The following is a 23,411-nucleotide window of genomic DNA, read 5'->3' on the forward strand; positions in this document are numbered from 1 at the left end:
ACATCTGAATGAGGGAGGGCTGCTCACCCACATGCAGGTGCCGGTCTAGATAAATCCCAGACCCCCTCGGGGGTAGAGCTCCCCCCCTCCTGCCTCCTGCCCACCTCAGCCAGCAGTGATTCAGTAACTGAACCTATTGATTTAAGTAGCAAAGGACAGAAAACCTAATTAAAACTGACGTAAGCACAAAAGGGAGTTTGTCGGCTCAGGTAACAGGAGAGTATGGGGTGGCTGGCTTCAGGCATGGCAGGATCCAGGAGTTCGTGTGATGTCATCCAGAATCTGCCTCCCTCTTTCATGCATCTCTGCTTTCCTCTGTGTTAGCTTCATCCTCAGGTTCCAATGGGTGGCACCTAATGATGTCAGACTCCTGATTTCAGCAGCCCTTGCAGAAAGAGATTGTCCTCATGAAAGCCCCAGGTCTAGGACCCAGCAGCCAGGCAACCTGGGGTGGGCTTACATTATCCCTCTGAAGGGAGGTTGGGGGAAGGATGGGTGCCCCGTGGAAAATTGAGGTGCTGTCTCCACGAGAAGGGAACATAGGAAATGATATCTAAACTAGGTCTTTTTTCTTTTTCTCAAAGAACACAGAAGTCACATGCTGTTGAACTAATTCATCGGCTCCCAGATCTAAACCTTCCCCCAAGCTTAACTTCTGAACCAAGCTTCCATCCTGGCCCCCAGACACTTGTCTTTGGCATTTCCCCTTCCCACCTTGCCCAGCAAGGCACTGACACTCCAACCCTGTCCGCCCAAGCCCAGGCGGGTCTGCCCTGGCTGGTTTGGTCCTCCGTTCCCTTTTGCTGCCTGCAGCAGAGTCTCACTCCCACCTCTGCGTCCTCCTCTCTTCCGCCTGCCCCTCACTGCCAGCCATTCCGAAGTCCTGCTATTTCCCTTGCCAAAACCTGTCTCCTTCCAGACCCAACTGCTCCTTCTCCACTCCCTGCCCCCTGCTGCCTCCTGCCCACCGACCCCCAAGTGGAACGCATCCCATTCTCCCCACTCCCCTCACTCATCTGCTCAGCCCCCCTGTCTCATCAGCAGAGGCTTATCGATCCCCCACACTCAGCTGTTGTGCTGGGGCCAAGAATCAGACACGCTGTCTGCCCTTGCCAGTTCACACCCAGTCAGGGGGGTCCAGGGGGATCAAAAGCAAACCACAGTTCAATGGGGCTAGTGCAGTGATGAGGGACCAAGCCAGGGGACGAGCCGGGGGCCTGGCAGCTACAGAGGCCTCCGGGGAGTGGCACAGTCCTGGTACATCGTCCTGGTACGTCCTGGCAAGAAGGCCATGACAGGGGCTGTGCCCCTGCCAACCAAAGGTGGCTCGTAGACACATTTCAGCCGGCTCACATGGCGTTTGCAACATTCTTTGAATTGCCAGCTTTTAAAAAATTGGGAGGTTTTACGTGAAAATAAGAATTTTTTACTTTTACTGAGAAACGAAGATCTGGCGACACGAGGCCACATCTGCAGCTGAGAACTTCGGGGGAGCTGAGTCATGGCACTGCAGTCCCCACCACACCCACTGGTCTCCCTGACACAGTGACACATTGTTACACCACATTGCCTCTCCCATGTGTGATGCTCGCCTAGAGCCTGCGTGTATGTGCATGCATGTGGGGGGGGGACCACTCCCAGACCCCCAAACTGGTGCCCTAGCTCTTCCATCCCTGTGTAACTTTTTTTTTTAAAGATTTTATTTATTCATTTGACAGATCGAGAGAGAGCACAAGTGGGCAGAGAGGCAGGCAGAGGGAGAGAGAGAAGCAGGCTCTCTGCTGAGCAGGGAGCCCAATGTGGGACTCGATCCCAGGACCCTGGGATCAGGACCCAAGCCAAAAGGCAGCCGCTTAACTGACTGAGCCACCCAGGCGCCCCCCTGTGCAACTTTTATCTCCCCCTGCTCCCCATAAAGCTGTTCTCTTCACTGTGCCTTTGCTCCTGCTGTTCCCAGAACTCAGAATGCCTAGCCCAGCTCATTACAAACCCGGCCTTCGGGGACATCGAGGTCCTTCTCTCTTTGCACACAAGCCTCCTGCACACCCCTAGCCTGCCCCAGGTCCCTTCGGGTGGTCTCCAGCCATGCCTTTCCAGGCACCAAGTCCCATGCTTTCCTAGGTGTTCCTCGGTTTCCTGAGCCTCCGATACCCCAAATGGGGGGTGCCTCCTGGTCAAAGCCATCCCGCAGGTGTACCCCACTTGGCCCTCACAGTGTTGTCCAGCTTGGGAATCACTTGACAACATTTGAAACTTGGCTTTTGATGAACTGGCACCATTCTGTGTGTGGCGTCCATCAGCTGGAGCTGAGTGGCCCCAGGCACCCTCTGGACGGGGGGGCGGGGGGGCGTGTGTTCTCCTGCTCACCCCAGGCCCCACACCCCCCCTCCCCACCACTATGGCCCTACAGGCACCTGAGTTTGTGACCCCTTAATATGCAGACTGTCATGCACTCCTTAAGATGAACCTTGCTTTCTTCTTTTGCATCCCACACAGACCAGGACCCCGAAAGGCCCCACCATGTGTTATGTATTCGATTGAACAAAATTGTAAGAATTGCATTCCGGGGCCTCAGCCCGGATCTAGGGGAGTCCTGGCCTAGGGACAGCGAGAGTGATTCTAGGCCCCACGCTACGGGGCGTGGGATTCCTCCTCTGCCCAGAACAGGGGGATTGCTGCACCGGGCCTTAGGGGAGCAGGGAGTCTCCGGGCCATGCTAGCCCTGAGCCGCCAGCCTTGGCAGGTACATACATCCAGGCAGTGGGCGGGGTACACGGCTTACATTTCTCGTGCACATGCCGTGTGCCAGGCAGTATTCAAAGGGCTTTGCATGTATCAGCTCATTGCTTCCCCCCAGCAGCCCTATGAGATGGGTACGGCATGATCAGCTCCACTCTACAGAGGGAGAAACTGAGGCACTGGACAACAGAGTGGCTGGCCGGTGGTCACATGACTACCAGGCCGTCTGGGGCTCATCACACAGTCCTGCTTTTCAGTAGAGACTGTGGTCACTGGAGGGCCATGCCCCATCGAGGCGGCAGTCACTGCCCCTTCTCACTGGCCCCATGGTGCCAGATGGCCTGAATGTTCCGGAGACGCCAGAAAGCTCCTGGTTTTTAGAAATTGTCAACTAGTTTTGGGAAATGTTAACCGCTCCAGGAGCCAGCCCAGCCCAGATTTAGCTGTAGGGCCGCCAGTTAGTGACCCGATCTGTCATGTCCCACCCAAGGCTGTGGTCCTGCGTCTGTGATGTTGGGAGGGCCAGAGTGCTTGGCCCAGAGCCCAGCAGGTAGTAGGTGCTTGTCAAATGTCGCAGCGTCTCACCATCTTCTCCCAACTTTCTACATCACAAAAATGGTTTTCATTGCTCTTCTTCCCCAGGGATGTGTAAAAGGCCATTAAGGTCTCCTCCCCATAAAACATTCAAGTTCAGGTGCTCCAGGAAGGACCACATTCAGTTCCCAGAGCTAGGCCTCAGGACAGATAGGAATTAGGACAGGACTGTTCCCTGTCCTTGAAGATTTTACATCCACGCGGGGACAGGCACCAGCTGGTAAGCGCAGCTCCAAGAGCCCAGAGGAGGACCCTCGATTCCACCAGAGGAGGGGAGGGAGGGGCAACAGAGAGATTCCTGGAGGAGTCAGCCCCTGAACCAGGTCCTGAAGCCTGCATGGTGGCTCCTAGGCAGCAGCAGCTCAATCCGCAAAGCCCCCCCATCCCCAATAAACCTACCATCAGGGGGATTCCCCTCTCAGTCAGCCCAAAGCCCCTGGGTCATGACAGAACCTATAGAGTGTGGGATGCCTTCAATATGGCCCCCACGGGCTGTGCATGAATGGGGTCCAGCCATTGCACAGCTAGGCCAACTCCAGGTGGGTGCCCAAGGAAGGGTCTGCTTTCAGGGACTCTGAGCATTTAGGCCTAGCCAGTGCCTCCTCCAGATGCTGTTCTCCGGTGGTTGTTGGCTGTGCTTAAGGCAGATGTTTGTCTCTGGGGAGAGTGCATTCACCAATGCAAATGCCCACACTTCTGCTTGGCTTGTTGTCATAACGGAACTGCACCACCATCCATCTTTGCTAAGTGGTGTGTATGCTCATTGGAAGAGATGTCATTCGGCCCCAGGGCCAAGGACGAAAGTTGCCTTGCAAAGTCAATTAAATTACGTAGACTGAAATAATATTAACATTGTCATATTAAAAATGCATGATGGTTTCAACATGGTGGGTTCTTGTCAACTGTAAAGAAGGACAGTAAAGTCGGGGTGTGAACAAGGAAAGATGCTCCCATTCACCCCAAGCCAACCAAAGGGTTCCAAAGGGTCCTTTTGAAAACCCATGACAGAAGAGTGTCTCTGAAGGTTAAGAGGGTAGGAGGAGTTTCACCCTGGACTCCTTGGAAGCCAGGCCAGAGGGGGAAACAGGCAGGACTAAAGGCCTGCTTATTGGAAAGGAGGAAGCAGGCTGGTTCCTTAGAAGCGAGAGAATCGTCTCCCTGTATCCACACCCAAAGACACACCACATGCAGAGCTTTACTGAGGAGACACCGAGGAATCTGGACCTGCAGAATCCTTGAGCTGGCTTCCTCCACACTGCACATGTGCATCTCACGTGGTTTCTAACCTCGCCCCTGAAGTGTGGTGATAGGGACATCCCAACATCCGTAAATACGGGGGAAGAGTCTGGAAGGACACGTGTTCGCACTCCCCACCCAGGGCCCACAGCGATCGCCTCCAGGGCTGAGGAGGGTGCCAGGATGGGGAAAGGAGAAAGTCGGTCCACGGGGACTTAGTGAAAACTAGAAATGGGGTTAGAGGTCCACCCAGGGCAGGTGATTCTGCCTGTGGCCAGACGTTCTCGGGGTCTAGCTTGACCCAAAGGGAGATGCCAATCAGAGTGGCTCCCTGCACACCAGCTGCACAGCCTCGGGGAAGGCTGAGCCTCAGTGTCTTCATCTGCAAGATGGGCCCTTGTGGAGTTGCTCCAAGGCTGGGTGACATGATGCGGCCTTTTATTTTTTTCATACTTGGAATTCCTGGTGAAGTGACTACTATTTCTTTCCCAACCATGGAACCCCCTCCGGTGATCCTTGGGCCAAATCTGCATACAGATATGGCGTATTTGGCCTGCAGAGTGTTGGAAACTTTTCAGATTTAAGCACCATCAGGCAGGACCCGAGCCTCTCGGCTCCCCATGCCCCCCACGACGCCCTGAGGTTCCACCTTTGCACATCTGTCTCCCACCTGCCTGGCCCCCTGCATACCTCCTTCTGTCCCTTCTCTGCCAGACTTCTTGGAGGGAGCTGGGCGGCAGATGGCTAGAGGTCAGGCGGTGCCCCAGGCTGTCCGTGGAATGTAGACAAACACACATCAGGAGCCAGACGTCTCATTAGGAGAGCCAGGGTGCCCACCTCGTGACTGCGCAGGACTGGAAGACCTCCCCAGCACCCCCAGCACCTCTTGAAATGAGTGTTTCTGTCTCGCCAGATGTTTCCGTGGTGGAAATCGTGCAGAACGAGTCATTGTTGCTGCCCGCGCTGTCCTTCTCGAATAGCTGTTTCCTGATTAATTCACAGCACGCGCCCGCTCTGTGCCTCTGCTAAACAGAGAACACATCCCTATAAACATGTAAAAGAGAGCTCTGAGAATCGACTTTTCTGACAGTCGGCAAATAGTAGCCTGCCATCCCGCAATTGGATGACTGAAGCCGAGTTCCTGTGGTGTAACACGGGCTTGATGCTTCTCATTCGAAATTGCGACGGAAACCTCTGTGGCCGGAACTCGGCGAACTAGAAATGTCGTTAGAGCTTACTCGCCAGCGGCAGGAAGGCTAAGGGGGGTGGGGAATGCGGAGAAGTGGATACCCCTGGGGTCTCAGAGTCCATATCTCAAACCCAAATCAGCAGCCAAAGCGAGGTAGACACTGTTCTGGGGATGAAACAACAGGCTGCCATTTTCCTGATGAGATTTGTTCTCAGGACACTGTCAGAGAGCAGTGCCAGCCTGGAGAAAAACACCTGTGTTCATGCTCATGTAGTTCCAGAGTAAGGGTTGAGTGCTAGTCATGTGCCAGGCACCTGCTGGGCCCTTGGACAAGATTGGTAGGGCCTCCACTGTCTGAGGGCTAAAGTTTGAGTCGGGGAGACAGGATCTAAGTTAAAAGCTGATCAACAAGATCGTTCCAGAGATGGGAAGGAAATCGAACAGGGCAATGGGAGAGAGAGGGGACTGGATGAGTCAGGGGCTCGAGAGAGGGTCAGGATGATGTCTCAGAAGACAAGAAGGAGCCAACCTTGCAGGTGCCTGGAGCAGAACACTCCAAGCCCAGTGCACAGGTCCCAGGGTGGCCATGAGTTTTGCAGGATCATGGAGCGGCGACCAGAGCAGTGTGTGGGGAGTGGGGGGCAAGAGGGGGAATGTGATAGGAGCCGGGGTCAGAGAGGTCAGCAGGGGCTGGATCACATGGGCCTCATTGGCCACTGAAGGGAGCTGGAATTTACTCTCAGTGTTGTGAGAAATTGCTGGGCCGTTTTAAGGAGGGGGCTGCCATGAGCTAATAATGTTGTTTAAAAAAAAGACTGGGCTGCCGTGTAGACAAAAAAGTGTGTTCGTGTGGGGCGGGAGCAAGTGACAGTGCAGAGAGGAAGCAGAGGCCGATTAGGAGGCTCTGGTCATTGTCTCGGGGAGAGATGGGGCCCCCCGGGCTGATGGGCAGCAGCGCATTCAGGGACAAGGGGTCAGAGATTCGGGAGGGGTTTTGGATGTAGCCCCTAGAGACTTCTGACAGACAGGATTTGTAAGTGAGAGAACAAGAGGAATCAAGGAAGGCTCTTAGGTTGGGGCATCCACTTGAATGGTGGGACCATTTTTAAGATGGGCAAAGACCAGGTTTGAGAAAAGTGGATCAAGAATTCTATTTAGGATGGGGCACCTGGGTGGTGCAGTCTACTAGGAGTCCGACTCGATTTCAGCTCAGGTCATGATCTCAGGGTCCTGGGATTGAGTCCCATGTTTAGCTCCATGCTCAGTGGGAAGTCTGCTTGAGATTCTCTCTCTCCTTCTCCCTCTGCCCCTCGCCTGCTCCCATGCTCCCTCTCTCTCTGTCTGTCTCTCTCTAAAATAAATAAATCCTTTTTAAGATTTTATTTTATTTATTTGAGAGAGAGAGAGAGAGCACAAGCAGGGGGAGGGGCAGAGCGAGAAGCAGATTCCTCACTGAGCAGGGGGCCCAATGTGGGGCTAAATCCCAGGACCCCGAGATCATGACCTGAGCCAAAGGCAGACACTTAACTGACTGAGCCACCCAGGCGCCCCCTAAATAAATAAATCTTAAAAAAAAAAAAGAATCCTGTCTGGGGCATGTTAAGGTTGAGAGACCTGTTTGATATCACAGAAGAGAGGTCTCACCATCACTTGGCTTGCTGGAGAGTTCGGGGTTGGAGATTAAAATAATCAGGAGTCATCAACAGGAAGATGGTATTTTGGGCCTTGGGCCTGGCTGAGACCACCTAGTGGAGGGTGCGGGGAGATCCCGAGGCCTGGGATTGAGCCCTGGGGCAGCCCATGCAGAGGAACGGCAAGGACCCAGGCACTGCAGCCATGAGAGCCAGACGCAGGAAGGAAACCAGGCAAGCGCAGGGCCCGGAAGCCCAGAAGGAAATCTACAGAAGGGGGGTAACCCGCTGCACAAACGCTACCAAGCCCCAGCTGAGGACTTGTGCCTCTCCCAGCGGATCTGGTGACTTGCTGGACCCTACAATTCATTGTCCAAACCAGGACACTTTAGAGGGTGGAAAGTGGGTTTTATGAGTGATTACAGCAGGACAATAAGAATAAATCCAAATTGTCCCAGACTAACAAGGAAGCTTCTCCACCCTGGCGATTGATGCCCTTGCGGAGGAGGGATCCACGTAGAGGTGGGTGCGAAGGCCCGACGGGGGTGAGGCCAAGAGACAAGGAGGGAGGAGCAGCTGTGACAGTGACTCTCAGAGTTGAACAGACAAATGTGGGGGCGCCCCCGCAACGGACCACTCCTCAGCAAGGAAAAGGAATAAAACTCTTAATCACACAACACGGCGAACCTCACTTCTGCTGAGTGAAAGAAGTCAGGCCAAAAAGAGTACGTAGTACATGCAGGATTCCTTTTATATAAAAATTCTAGAAAATGCAGAGTAATCTGTAGTGACGGAAAGCGGACGGGCCATTGCCTGGGGGCAGGAGAAGGAGGGAGGGTGGGATTACTAAGGGGTACCAGGAAACTCTGGGGGCGACAGATGTGCTCATTAGCTTGATTGTGGAGATGATACACCATAATGTATACATGTGTTAAAACTTACCAAGTTGTAACGCTTTAAATACACACAGTTCACTGTATGAAGTACGGGATTCTATTTCTCGATAAAGCTCCTTTCCAAGAAAGAGTTTTGCTCTAGAGGGGAATGGACAAACAGGGCAGTGGTAGGAGGAGATGTGATGATATTTTAAGCATGAACAAGGAAACATTCAACGTCTGTGTAGGGACACAAGTGTTGTGGGGAGGAGGGGGCAGGAAGGCTAGGCCAGGGATCCTGTTGTGAAGGTTACCTTACGAATGTCATGCCGAGGACTTCGGAATTCATCCCGTCAGCCTGAGCTTCTCTACCTTCCGTGTGCCAAAGAAGCATCCGGAGGACCTGTTACAAGTACAGCACCACACCATGTCCCCTCAGCCCCCCTCTGATCGCGGCTGAGGCAGGACAGCCCCTGGGCGTGCTCACAGGGCAACCCCTCAAGGGCTCCCAGCTCTCCCTGCCTTTTGAAAGCCACCAGTGCCCTCAACTTGTGAGGTGGGGAGTCAGTGCCCCCAGGGGCAACCTTCAACAGTGGAGAAGTGGCTCAGTGGATAAACACCCCAGCCTCCCGTGTTGGGAGGGACACTTCTGAGGTGCATTCTGTGGGTCCCTGCAAGTGCCCCAGCAGGATGGAGCCCCATTTGCCTACAGCAGGGGCTCAAAACTGCTGGGGGGCTTTCTCCTGCCCTATCTTACTCTCCCTTCTCCCTCTTGGGAACAACTTCCAAGTAAGCAACCTTTACTCAACCCTTGCCTCAGGCTCTGCTTTCAGGGCACCCAAAATAGGACACCCATGGAATCAGGGACTCTGCATTTCACATGCACATCAGGCTTTCCTGATGTAGAGGTCCCAGGAACCGTGTATTAAAGAACCAGCAGTGGAGAACAAGAAGCGTTTCACAAAGGGGAGTGACTGGGCCAGCTCTGTTCTTGTAGGGAGTGAACTCTGGCAATGTGAAGTTGAGGTTGTAGGTGGCAAGAGACAGGAAGCAGGCAGACCAATTAACAGGCTGTTACCAGTGTCCCAGCAGGGAGTAACGGTGCGGTGCGAAGGCAGCAGTTGGGCTGTCTCTTTGTGAACGTCCTTTGATTTACAGAGTATGAAAGGGTTCACACAGAAATGACACCAGCCTTATTTAACATCCCAGGCGCTATGGGGTTTTTTTGTTGTTGTTTTTTAAAGCTCACGTTTCCAGCATCCCATATGTTTCTTTTTGATCTCCTACTTCCAAACTTCGATACATCAGCCTGATGCCACGCAGGTTTATTTTGTTCAATCTTGTGTTTTTAGGATCTTGACATCGGTGCCAAGAACGTGAAGCTTTACGTCGATGAAAGTCTCATCTTTGATGGCACGTTAGACAAAGGAGGTGGAGAGACGCCGGCTGACTGGAGCGTCCCGGTTGGCCTGGAAGAGGAGCAGGATGAGAGCAGGGGAAGGGCCCTGGGTGCCCCCTTGGGAGAAAGCAGAGAGGCCCGCAAGATGGCTGGCACAGATGGGGAGCTCTCCCCGCCAGCTGCGGCAGTAGCTGATGTGAAGTTCTCTTCCCAAGGAATGTTACTTGGAGGAAAGATGAATCCTCCCGACTGCACGAAGGACAGTTTGTCCAAGTTGGATGAAGACACGAGCTGCCCGGCAGCCCCAGCCTTGACAGGGGGTGTACCGGGGGCTCCCCAGCTCTGCCTGCCTGTGGAACGCCCTCGCCTTGACCTAGAACTCTCCCTGGCCCAACAGCTGGAAAACCTCACGAGCAGAAAAGTCTCCGAGCCACCAGCGAAAACCCCATCGTGGTTGCAACCTTCTGCCATAGTGAAGGGCAGGAAGCAGGGAGGCAGGAAGCCCAAACCACTCTGGCTAAGTCCTGAGAAGCCCCTGGACTGGGAAGGCGGACTTGCATCAGACACCATCATGGACACCATGGGGGAGGCTTCTAGAGAGGCCGAGGTCGGGGATAAAGGCCCGAGGTGTGAGCCAGGGCGGCCACACAGCTGGAATGTCATCACTGGAGAGAGAACCCAGAAGGTGACCCCCAAAGTCTGTGATGACTTTGACATCTTTAACCAGCCCTCCAACAGGGAACACCCCGCTAGTGGGAGGAGGGGCCCGAGGAAGGACACCCTCATCAGCAGTCACAGCGATGGCCCGCCAACTGGCAGAGGTAAGCTCGAGAAGCAGGCTGACCCGGTGCCACCATCCCCGAGCACGGGCCACTGATTGGCATGATACCATTTGGCTCCATGGACCTCTGTCTCCTCATCTGCAAAGCATGGGGGTTTTTCTCAAACAGTGGTCACAAATTCACTGTCTCAGGGGGCCACAGAGGTGACAGCAATGAGTAGAATGGGCAAGACATTCTGCACATTAAATTCCTCGATATATTTGTCATTGCCACCGAGTTATGTCCCCTTTGCCCATTTTTTCTTGCCACGTGGCTTTTCCAATCTAGGCTTTGCTATTCCACCTCTGATGGAGACGTTGGTGTCTAATGACTTCACTTTATTCTTAACTGTACCATCAGAAAAATAACACAAATGTGATGAGAAATAGCACTTGGCACTTGCCTGGGCGTGGGAAGTACTACAAGGAGTGGTGAGGACTGTGGCGCTGGCGAGAGCCAGCCCATCTAAAACAGGCAGCTGCTCCCGCACTCAGAATGCTTTCTGGCAGTCAGCAATGCAAGGCCGATGTGCCAGGCCTCCCTTCTCCTTTTATAAAGAGAAATCAGAAGCATAGAATATTATTCTTCAGTATTGGCAACGGATGAAGGGTATTTCTAGAACCACTAGGTAGGTAAAAAAAAAAAAATCTGCTGGGAGGACTCACCTCGTGTTTGAACTTTGCAGTCGATTATATCTGAGCGATCTGAAAGGCTGGGTTTCTAGATATTTGCACTCCGATTTGGCTCCTGGGAAGGTGCGTAGCCCAGCAGCTAGGCATCAGACCATTTGAGCCCAGCCTCTGTTGCTTCTAGGCTGGGACTTACAGAGCTGGGCACATCCACTTTCTGAGCCTCAGCATCCTCAGCGGTAAAATGGGAACAAACCGCCTCCCCCCTCCTCAGTACTGTGAGGAAAGAATAAGAGGATAGCGGCACATGTAACTAGAGCCTGGCGTGGGGGGGGGTGCCCCGCAAGCACCAGATCCTAGGGCCTCTGAATGCAACTCCGCCCCACCGAAACCCCTGGCCTGTGAAATGACACCAACCATACCATCTCTTGGGAGGATAAAATGAGGACATGTGTGTGCAGCATTTGGCACAGTGCTAGCTGCAGGTGTTAGGTGCCACGGTCCATCATCATCCCTACACACGCCCCCCCCGCCCCGCCACTGTGTGATTCTGCCTCCTGGCGTATCTGTATGTGAAGCCAGGGTATATTCCCTAGTGAATCGAGTCAGCGTCTATCGTGTTACCATCCAGAAGACAGACCCCAAAGGTCTGCACTCAGCCCGAGTCTACACTTCGACATGCAGAGAGTTGGTGGCTTCTTTCAGAACCCCAAGGTCACGTAGGGCACTGGGGCACGTCCCTCAGACTCGGGGCGCCTTTCTGAGTAAACGACAGGCTTCCTTCTTCTAGGCAGAGTTTCCCCCCGGGCTCCCCAGCCTTACACACTTCTGCTGCCCACTTGGACTTAACCCTGAGACTGGGTGTCAGGGAGGAGAGCAGAGCAGAAGAACCGAGAAGCTCTTTGAGGGCAGAGACTGTGTCTCAACTGTATCGAGTTCCCCAGGACCCAGGTGCCCGACACATGGTGGGTCCTCTGCAGTGTGGGAGGGGTGGTGTAAAGAAGGAACTTCGGTGGCTGGATGGATGGCACGTTTGCATTAAGCTAGGCTCTCGTCCAGGCATGTTACTCAAATGATTTCATCCTCATGCCAGCCCCATTTGACAGATAAAGAAAATGTGAGGTTTAAGTAACTTTTCTCAGATCGCATGGCCAGAAGGGGTTAGAGCAGGATCTGAACCCAGGCCATCCTGCTCCAGCATCCATGCATCGAACTAGTTACCCTATGGCACCCCATTTCCGCAGCTGCCCGACCAGGGAGAGCCAGGCGATCCGGAGTCTTCCTGGTAAACAGACCCACAGAACCTCTGGGAGCCCCGAGGTGATGGGTGTTATTCTAACTTGTCCCCATTCAGAAGATTTGGTCTCATTTTCATTTCTTTCCAGGCATTTCACTGCTTGGCTTAATGACACATTGAGAAATGAGCCCTGGAGATTTAATGCTTGTTAAGCCAGTCATGCTAAAAAGGAAAGTTGCTTAGAAATTTTAAATTACCCATTACATAGAGCCAAATCCCACAACCATGCCCTTCAGGAAAGGTGCGGGCCAAGCCCTCCAATATGCTTTTAGAATGAGTGACTGCCTGAGTTCTTCCCTGGGGCTAGAGTCATGTTGTCCCCGAAGGATAGAGCCTGAAAATCTCACTGTAATGTCATCTGCATTTTGGAAGTGTCTGCATCAGGGGTCCATTGGCTAGAAGTGAATAAAATTGCACCTGCCCAGTTTGAGCACAGGACCTCCAGAGGCAGGAAGTGTGGCTGCCCGTCACCTAAAATTGGAAGGAGGAAGCAGAAAGCCAGTGGGCGCCCAGGAGACTTCTCCCCCCTGACTCCCCAGGGCTGCTGGGCCCTGCCTCTGCCACCTTCCTTCACTCTTCCTCATGAGATCAGCTTTCTGTGCTCTTTGCGCAGGGCAGGAGGTGCCCCACAGCCCAAGAGTGACAGTTGCCCTGCTCTCGCTCCCAAAGTCTCAGGGGAGATGCTGATTGGCTGACGTGGGTCAGGTGTCTGCCCCTTGTTCAATCAGCCGAGGCTGGAGGGCTGTTCACCTTGAACACACATGGCTCTGTTGTGTCTCCCTACGTTCAGTCTCGTTTCCCGTTTTAGGAAGAACTAGCATATACCTCATGGTGGTGGTGATTTTTATAAGCCCGAGTTTCGAACTTCGTAGTTCCTGTTTACCTCCACCAAGGGGTAGTCTTAAGTCTTCAATCCCATCCTCTCATCCTGGTGCCCCCCCCCCTGCCATGAATGGTGTGTTCTCCTGCAGACAGAGGGAAACGGGGGCCCCTAGCCTGCTGTCACATCCAAGAGGTCCAGGAGAAAGCCTGCACTTCTGTGCTTTCAAAACCCTGACTGTACGACTTGGGGAGAAAAAATCAGAAAGCAGGAGCAGAAGGAGAGCAGAGTCCTGCCTTTCTTGCCCACCCAGGCCGAGACACACAGGCTGAGTCCCTGACACATGATGTCTGTTCCCTCTCCTCAGCTCCCTTACAGCCCAACCCAGGCCATTCATTTCAGTCAGTGGAAATCAAATCCCAATAAACTGATGTCATGACGATCCATTTGGGAAGTTCCTTCTGCCAGATGTTAAGCCTCACGCCTGGAGGAAAGGAAGGAACTCCTGGGGTCTTTTTTAATGGCAGATGAAGAAGGAGGGGAGGGGAGAGGACAGGTGCACCAGAACTGACAGGTGGAGGGGGGAGTCCCTCGGCTCCCAGGCGTTGCATAATGGTGATGCCAGCCATCCATCCCTGGGCCAGCAAACGTGGACTGAACACTTCTGTGCACCACGTTCTATGCCAGGCCCTGGGACGCGGCAGGGAACAGGGCAAAGAAGTCCTCCCCAAGGAGGAGGGGGCCAAGAAGGGCCAGCACACAGAGATCCGGGAGAAGGGCATAACTGGCAGAGGGCACATTAAGCCTAAGCAGGAAGAAGACTTGTGTCCATGGAACAGAAAGACCCACACAGTGGAGCTGATCATTAGGGAGGTGTGAGGTGAGATTAGAGAAGCCGGAGGGGCCACACCGAGGCCCTGGGGGGTCATGACGAGGAGTTAGATGTTCTTCATTCCCAGCTGGAGACAGTCTGCCAACTGGAGGAGTTGGTGACAAATTCCCTTTCAGGCACACAATGGATATGTCTGGACCTCCGGAGGGGTCCTTGGAACTGGAAGGTGGTGGTGAGTGGAGAGAAGCCAGAACTTGACCTAGAAAATGGCAACCAGGAGCTCGCAGGGTGAGGTCTGAGAGGGAGGGCAGTGTTGAGAGAGGACCGGATGGGATAGGGCCCCGGCATGGGAAGGTGGGCAGCAGCCGCAGGGGAGAGCCCGGAAGGGCAAAAGCTCCTGAGCCAGCAGAGGAGGGACTATCCAGTAGAAGAGATTCGCCTGAGTTGTCAAGCATGAGGAATGAAAAAAGATTGAGTACTCGGAGTCATCATGTACTTGCAGCTCAGTGGAGGGTTGTGAGAATTACAGGACTCTTACAAAGGCAAGGGATAGAACGCCACCAGGGGTTTGACTTCAGGCATGGCTGCATCCAGGGGCTCAAATGACTCTCTCTCCATCTCTTGACCCACATTCTCTGTGTTGACTTCATTGTCAGGCCGGCTCTCCCCCGCCCCCAGTGTAGCAAACTGGCCACCAGCACTGCACGCCCACGTCTGGCATCCTGCCAGGGGCACCAGTCTAAAGAGAGCCCCTCGCTCTCCGTAATTCCCTTCCCAGCCTGGAAGGATGCTGTCAGCATTTGCCTAATCTGGATGGTCTGACAGTGGGGGATCCCCAAAGGAAGATCAGAAGGGCAGGTGGGGCTTGGGTGGGCCAAAGTAAGTCCGCAAAGAGGCCCCAGGTTGCAGGGGTTGAGGGAGGGTGGGAGTGAGGAGGGCGCAGGGGCTGCAGCCAAGGGAGGGAGAAAATCGGGTGGCAGTTAGAGGAAGCCACGAGATCAGGCCCGGCTTCCTTTTTCTTTCCGGTAGGAGAGATTTATGCGTGTCTGCAGGCGGAGAGAGGGCAAGGTGCCAGTGGGGAAGGGGTGATGGAGGGTTCTGGAGAGAGAGGATAATTGATGGAGCCAGGCCCCCTAGGAGCCAGGCAGCAAATGGAGTGCAGGGCACAATCCAGTATGAAAGGAGGAAAAACAGAACATCAGTGTCATCAGCTGCTCTTTTTCCAGAATGACACCCTTACGTGGCAGTTAGCTGTGGCGTGGCTGTGAGGCCAGGCCAGTGCTGGGGCTCACGCTGAGGCTTTTCTGTTCTACGAGGAGGAGACTGCGGCCTTCAGAGCCGGCCCTCTGAGGGCCAGGCCTGCGCTGTCCATGTGCTGGGGACGCAGGCTTCTGTTCTCGAAGCCACCCTAGCCACACATAGGAGTACATTCCTTACCTGTTTTCAGCGTTCCTTATAGCACTTTTTCCTGATTATAAAAATAATACATCTGGGGAACTTAGAAGATCAGATGACCGAGAAGAAGCTAGAAGTCCTTCCTCCTCACCACCCAGAAAGGAGCATATTAACACGTTGGTGCACGCAGCCCCTACCAGGGTCTGCGCAGCCAAAAGAGCACAGCTGGCTCTTTTCCCATCGAACATTCTTTCATGAACGTTCCACCTACCGTTAGGCAGTCTTTGAAAACACTGTCAGTCACGTGATGTGACAGCCTCGGAGCAGCCCCTCTGGTCGCTGACTCAGGCGCTTCCCCCCCCGCCCCCCGCCCGTCGTGGGAGCCTCTGACGTGCAGAATGGCTTCTTGCACAGGTTCTCACGCAACAGAAGGTCTGCCCTTGACTTGCATTGGGGTCCCATTCTCAGAAAATCCAAAGTATGTTGAAAACTGCTTTGCTTTTTGCAAAACAACCAGATTCTAGACTTGGGTAGCCATGATCAGTTTTTTACCAACCTGAATGTTGGTGTGTGACAGGAGGCCCCGACTGTCCCCATGCAGGGCAAGAGATTAACATCCTGGTCCCGCCTGTCAAAGGCCAGTAGGGTCTCCAGGCATTGAGACCGAGCCAGGAGCAACCCCCTGATTTCTAGAATGTCCCCCTGTGGGCGACCCCACCTAGCTGAGAGCCCCTGGTTGAGACCATCCGTAAAGGTACCTGCGCACACATGTGCCACTAACGGGGCTTCACCCCTCCTGTGTTCTTCCAGAAGACACCTGGTCCGGCAAGATGCCGCCGCGGTCCCGGTGGTGCAGTGAGCAGGATCACATGCTGCATGAGTCCTGGGACTCCCTCAGTGCCTTTGACCGCTCCCAGCGGGGTCGCATCTCCAACATGGAGCTGCAGGGGGACATCCTGGACGAGTTCCTGCAACAGCAGACGGGCAGCCACCACAGCGACCAGCTGCCCCCGGGGAAGGAGGAGAGGCCAGAGCCAAGGAGAGGGCCGGAGGACAGCTCTGCAGAGATGCACGACGGGAGCGACTTTGAAATCCCTGTCTTGCCTTATGGACAGCGCTTGGTCATCGACATCAAGTCGACGTGGGGGGACAGGCACTATGTCGGCCTTAACGGAATAGAAATATTCAGTTCTGAGGGGGAGCCGGTGCAGATCGCGAACATTTGCGCGGACCCCCCTGACATCAGTGTTTTACCAGCCTACAGGAAAGACCCCCGCGTGGTCACTAACCTCATCGACGGGGTTAACAGGACCCAGGACGACATGCACGTCTGGCTGGCCCCTTTCACGCTGGGCAAGCCCCACTCCATCTCCATAGATTTCGTGCGCCCTTGCCAAGTCGCCCTAATCCGGATTTGGAACTACAATAAATCTCGGATACATTCCTTCCGCGGCGTGAAGGACATCACCATGCTATTAGACGCGCAGTGCATCTTTAAAGGAGAAATCGCCAAGGCCTCAGGGACCCTGACGGGAGGTAGAGTATGTCTGTAAGAATGTTCTGGAAGCCCCTACCTGCTACCCGCTGAGGCTCTGAGGAAAAACTAAAGGCCCTGGCTAGCCAGTGACAGATGGGTCTCTCCTCTTCCTGGGCCTGGCTCACTCCTCGCTTTTTGCAGCATAGGGGTGCAAGGGCTGACCTCATTTAAACTCCTCCCCTGGGCACTGGCCTTACTCAGCTTCCCTAGCACTTGAGTCGGAGAAGGGGGAATTCTTCTGCGAGCAAGTTATTGAGGGGGTGCTCCTGGGAGAGGCTGTAGTGCAAGGAGGGAGACAGGATGGGAACCGGGAGATGCTAGGGGTTGAGGGAGGCTGAGTCTCAGCCTGATCCCAAAGGGAGTTCTGGAGCATAAATTGCAGGATCTGTCCTGCCTTAAAGGCAGAGCAGCTGGGCTCCCTGGGTTGGGGGTATAACTTGACGCCCCCCGGCAAGCCTCCAGCCCCCAAAAAGGGATCAGCAGGCACCTGGGTGGGGGCCCAACAGCATCTGCTAAGGTGCCTCCCCCACACCTAAGAAGCAGCTCATTTCGCAATGGATCACAGCGACTCTCATTAGAATAGCTCCCTTCATTAGGTCCAAGTGGTTCTTAGGGCATGTGAATTTCATTTGCAAATGTGTGACTAATAACAAGGAAGGCTTCCTAACACAAATCAGGAACTGTTGGTCTGTGGGGATTGTATAGGCCCGAGGTTGGTGGGTCTGGGTTCCTGCTCTCCAAACCATGGGGATTTGGGGCCAGTTGACTCTTCCCGTCTCCATGGTATCCCATCCAGCCCCAGAGCACTTTGGAGACACCATCCTATTCACGACCGACGATGACATTCTGGAGGCCATATTCTGCTCGGATGAGACATTTGACGTGGACGTGGAGAGCCCCTACAGTCTGCAGAGCGAGGAGACGCCCAGGAGGCCGAGCACCGCCGGCAGCGACGGGGAGGACAGGCCCTACACCCAGGCCGGCCCATGGGCTGAGGACCGGGTAGGACTGGTGGGGAGGGGAGCCCCCTGGAGAGATTTCTCCTCCTGACTCCGCAAGGAGCCGGAGAAATGAAGATGGATAGCCTTTAAGCTGTTGGTGCTACTGTTTTGACATTTCCCATTTTTCTACTTCATTTTTTGGTCCTCTATATCATATTTCATTCTCTAATTATGTTTTATTTATTTATTTATTTTTTAAAGCGAAGTGAAGAAAGTATTCAAATTTTAATCAAAGCTAGGAGAAATCAGTTCTGCGTTGTCTCCGTAATTTAGAGGTTGGCAGTCTCGGGGGAATTTTTGCTTTGGGTTGCATTTTGATCACTCACTGTTGGTTTTGATGGGAAGGACTGGAAACGCTTTTATTAGGCAGGCTTAGAATTAAAATAATGATCATCTCAGGCATCGTTTCCTGCACACGTGGGGTGATCCAATGGTGGAGCACCACGTTACCGTGTGAACCACCCTTGCAGGTAGAGACCGTCAGTATCCCCATTTAGGAAACCAAGGCTCAGTCAGGTTAAGCGACTTGCCCAAGGACACACAGCAGGAGAGTAACCAGGCTACACCTTGATTGCATGACTCCAAAGTCTGTGTTTTTAACTTGATAAAGCAGTGTTTTAAGAAGTGAAAGAAGACTCTCAGGGGAAGGGCCAGTCCAAGTGAAGGACCAGGAATCCAGAGACCCAGGGCCCCCAGGGACGGTCTTGAGGCCCTGAGGAGAAGGAAGAGATGGTTACAGAAGGTGGGAGAGCAGAGTGGGGGCAGCTGGAAGCCAAAGGACAGACGGGGGGCCTTGGCAAGGTCATGAGGCTGTGGCGTGCAGATCCCACGGTGTTCACTGGAGGGTATAAGCCCACAGGGGCCAGGCAGAGTGTTGTGCAAGACTGAGGGGGTGCTTGAGCCCCCTGCTTCTCAGGACAGACAGGAGTTGCTAGTTCATGTTGATAGTTGTCCTGATTTTTCTCGAGAGAAGCCAGAAATCTGGGTTTTTATGGAAAATGTCCCAATTAAAAAATGTTGGCAACTAAGTGGGAATGCTTTCAAACCTTCTATGAGCCACTGCACGTCTGTGGTCTGGATTTGATCCCGGGGTCTCCAGTCGGGAGCTGACCTTGTAGCCTTTCACGTGCCCAGCACTCTCCAAATGCTTCTAAGGGTCTCTGATCGTATCCAGCCTGTGAGGGACAGGGAGGAATCCTTCTCCCAGCCCGAGTTCTGGGAGGCCAGTGGCTCACCCCTAGAAAGTGACAGGGCTGGAGCTGCACCCCACCTGTCTGGGTATCCAGGTCAGCACACCTACCAGGGAGCATCCCAGAAGGCTCCGGGAGGGCAGGGAGCCAGGGAAGGCAAAAGAAGGCACATGGGTGCCAGGGCAGCAGCCTTCCTTGGTGACCAAGGCTGCTGGGCATCGTGGATGCTCCTGGCAGGCCACCTTCCTCACTCTCCTTCAGGGCCTCAGGAGACTGTGTCTAGGGGCCGGGCCGAGGGCGCCATTGTTCCTGGGACCGAAACACCATCCCCACCGAAACTCTCACATCCGGGCAATCAGCTTCCCTTCCTTTTGCATCTTAGCTTCCTTGTTTGCAATGTAGTAAAGGCCCTTTTGCCCTAACTTACAGTGTAGAGGTCTAATGAGGAAAACGTATACGGTGGGGAGTGGCTGCCCACTGTGACTGCCTCTAGACCAGGGCTGCTTTATCCAGGCTTCCCCTGCCAGTCTCCTGAGGGGCTTTAAAAATGAAGATGCCCAGGCCTCGGGTTGGACTTTTCCCCCCTCCTTCCCTCCATCCCTCCCTCCTGATCCTTCTCCTTCTACCTGGGGCTCAGGGTGCATAACAGCATCTGGGAAAACAGCCAGCCAGCTGTGCGGGTATCACTAAACTCACGTCCTTTCCCTCTCTTTCTCCCCCAACCTGTGCACAGGCCCTGGGGCTAGAGCGGCCATCCAGTCCCCCTGCCCCCGAAGTAACCACGCCAGAGCCAGGCATCTACCATGGGATCTGTGAGTATCCTCTCTTGGGACAGTGTCCAGTGGCAGGAGGACCATCAGGGGCCAGGGGATGTCATGGCCACTTGGGGCAGGGATTCCTTGGACAGTTGGGCAGGTTGTACATTGCAGAGATGCCAAGCTGCGGGACGAGTGGGGGCTGACACAGCCTGGACTGGGCTCACTGGCCCTGGCAGGTCCACATCACTTCAGAGGAGGGATACCTCTCTGCAGTAGGCCTTTCCAGAAGGGCACTCAAACTCAGACACACGCGCAAAGAAAACATGCCTCTTCCCTGTTCCAGGTGGGGCGGGGGTGGCAGGAATCCTAGCCCAGGGTGCTGGTCTTCTGAGAAGACAGAAATCTGAATATTTATGTGAAATCTCCAAATTTTTAAGTGTTGATGAGTAATTTTATAATATTGTAAAACACCATATGAGCCAAAAAAACACATGTTGTATGTTCAGCCTGCCGGCTGCTAGCAGATCCTGTGGCCTCTGAGCAGATCCCATCTGGGCTTCACTGAGTCCATTCCCTCTTCTTTTCCCTGCTGACCCTTCTAGCCAGGTCCTCCCTTACTCCATGCACGGGCCCATTAGCACCTGTGCTGCATCCTGGGGCATCTTCAGGCCCGAGGTCCTGGCTGATTGCTCTCCCTCCCCTTCCCTGTTAAGGAGGCTCTGTCAGCCAGCTCTTCGCAGTCACACCAGCTGGAGTTCCCTGGGGCATGCTCTTGAGGGAGGGCAGCAAGCAGGAAGGGCAGAGGGAGGAATTGGGCCCCGTGCAGTTCCCCTCCCCGGGAAGCCTGCCCATGTGCCCAGTTAAGAACCATCTCTCCCACCCTTACTGCACGAAGACAAATTCCCTCTTAGAAGAGGGGAAGATGCCTTACTTTGAATCCTCACAGCTTACATTCCAGAACACTCTCTCAGTTTCTCTCAATTACTCAGAGACAACAGAGAATTTCTAGAACCAGCCTAGTGCCGGCGAGAGCCTGGTTTGGGGCTTGGTTTCGTCTCTGGCGCAGACACCACGCTGAGGCTTCCCTTGCCTTATCTCCCCGAGTACTCAGTTCTTTTCCATCCATACAGCTGGATCCAGGGGTGCGAATGACGTCATCAAGCCTTGGCGTCTCCCTCCCTCCCTCTGCGCTGTCTCACTCTCTCTTGCCTTTTCTCCCACTGGAACCCCGTCCATGCAAGAGCTTCTGTTCCCATTGTTCAACAGTCGGCCCAGAGTCAGGTCTCCCCGGCCTGGCTTGGGTCACGTGCCCATCCATAAAACAATCAGCGTGGCTCCCCCGGCGGGGCAGGAGTGGGGGTGAGATGCTAAACCTGGATTGGCCAGGCCTGGGTCAGAGCCCATCCCTGGAGCCCAAGGCGAGGGGTCAGCCACCTAGTTGTGCTCTAGTGGAGGTCAGAGTGCCACAACCAGGGAAGGAAGGAAGGAAGGTTGGCCCTGAAGCAGCCACTGTCCCCTTCATCTGATGATTTCCCCAAAGATACTGTCTGTAAACGTCCTTCCTACTGAACCAGCTTCTGACCTTTCTCAGAAATGTATTCCAATACCTTCGGGAGTATGGCCCAGAGCAGAGCTCAGAGCCCCTTTTGCTATAAGGAACACGCGATGTCTCTGCTTCCCTGCGTGGTAGGAAGAACCTCCTGACCAAGCATCCTATGCGCTTTTGGAGGCATGTGATTTCCGACTCGCTCTTCTCTGAACCTTTTTGTTTTCCCTCCACTGTCTCTAAAATCCTAAACCCACTTCACCAGCCTGTGCAAATGGAGAGCGCTTTGATAACGTGACCCAGGGGGATGCGCCGGGGTTGGTAAATATGGCCAATCCTATTAATGTTTTGAAAGGGGATATATGACTTGCTAATTTGCAGATGACACTAATTTTGGGCATTTTGCAAATATCAGCAGTGATGAATAGGAAAGTAGCTGAGAGAGTTGAAACGTGGGAGAGAAATAACAAAATTAATTTCCATTTATATAAATACTAATTGATACACCAGAGGAAAATGAATATGGAACGTGAATATTAGCTCAAACAGGAGAGCAGGTGCTTTTGGAGCAACCCCAAATTAGATGTCCTTGCAGCTCCCCATGCCAAGCCAGCAAAGGGGCGGCCAGGGAGAGGCTGGGGGGGCCCCTCCTGTTTTCCCCCGGGGAGGTGGCGTTTCTCCCTCACAGCGATCGCCTCATCCAAATCCACTTCCTCCTCCACCTCCGTGCACTCTGCCTCTCGGGATCAGTACCCACAGCCACTCTGTCGCTTGGGTCAAAAACATCATCTCTTTCCCTCACTTCTGCACAAGCCACTGAGCATCCTGGCAGTGCCACCTTCAAAACAGATCCTGAATCTGGCCACTTCCCTCCGTTTTCAGGAGGGCCACCCCTTGTCCAGCGTACCTGGTATCACAAAAGCCTCCTCCCTGGTCTCCCTGGAGGACCCAACCCCCAACCCCTGTGAGGCGTTTCGAGTGAGCCCCCTGCTTCAAAGTCTAACCCTCCAGGGGCTCCCCACCACAGAGAGAAGACAATCCAGACTTCATGGCGTGCTCTAGGTTCTGCCCCACCCTTCTGACCTCATTTCCCTCCACCGCCCCCCTCGAGCACTTGGTTCTAACCACAGGTCAGATTTGTTCCCCTCCTGGAGCCTGTGCCCCTGCTGTCCTCTCAGCCTGGAATGTTCTTCCAGGAATGCTGAGGAGTGGTGGCCTCCTACCCATCAGCTGGGTCTCAGTTCTGGCGTCACCACCTCAGGCCCTCCCTCACCCCCCTCCTCCCCTCAGTCCCTCCCTACCCACGCCTTCTTGGCTTCATGGCATCCATTGCTCTGTGGAACTATCCTATCTGATTGTCTTCACTGCACTGGAAGCTCCCAGAGAGATTCTGCCATGTGTTGACCCCCTGGGTCTCCAGGTCCAAGGACAGGGCTCTGTACATAGTAGATGATCAATAAATATTTGTTTACCATTAACTATGAATTTGGTGAAACTCAGTGATCTTACTTTGATTCAATTGCCTGTGCTTATCAACTGAATGCATATGCTTTGATACATCATTTATTTAAAAAGAAAAACAACTTTTATTGACCATCTATTTTCCAGATACCGTTCTTGGCTCTGGGGACACAACAGTGCACAGAGTTAACAGAGCTTCTCCCCTCAGGGAGCTTCCATCTTAGTGGGAAAGACAAGAAAACACACAAGCAAAGGAGTGGAGAATACACTGTCGGGTAGTGACAAGGGCTGTGACGAAAAATAAAGCAGGGAGTGTGGGGGGGTGCCATTTGAGTGCAAGCGGTCAGGGAAGGCCTCTCTGAGGACATGACACTTGAACACAGCCTTGGGATGAAAAGGAGTGTATCAATTAGCTTTTGCCGCAGACCAAACCGACCCAAACCTGAGTGGCTTTAGCAGAA

At 53.8% G+C, this 23,411-nt stretch overlaps 1 protein-coding gene across 6 annotated transcripts in view; it reads left to right on the forward strand.

Moving 5' to 3' along the window:
- The window catches only part of KATNIP (katanin interacting protein), a 187,450-nt gene that overhangs the window by 144,875 nt on the left and 19,164 nt on the right, over positions 1 to 23,411 (forward strand). For all 6 annotated transcript variants that reach the window (XR_003610397.2, XM_028109842.2, XM_028109841.2 and 3 more), the window contains 4 exons: positions 9,617 to 10,484; positions 16,268 to 16,993; positions 17,791 to 17,996; positions 19,919 to 19,997. Coding sequence is in view for 5 of the 6 variants with exons in the window: in XM_028109842.2 (XP_027965643.2) it covers positions 9,617 to 10,484; positions 16,268 to 16,993; positions 17,791 to 17,996; positions 19,919 to 19,997 (1,879 nt within the window). In the remaining variant the exon portion in view is untranslated. The remainder of the gene's footprint in view (positions 1 to 9,616; positions 10,485 to 16,267; positions 16,994 to 17,790; positions 17,997 to 19,918; positions 19,998 to 23,411) is intronic.

Source organism: Eumetopias jubatus, unplaced genomic scaffold (assembly GCF_037043125.1).
Source record: "Eumetopias jubatus isolate StellerSeaLion01/CBP00866 unplaced genomic scaffold, mEumJub1_p1.0 scaffold_12, whole genome shotgun sequence".
Lineage (NCBI taxonomy): Eukaryota > Metazoa > Chordata > Mammalia > Carnivora > Otariidae > Eumetopias > Eumetopias jubatus.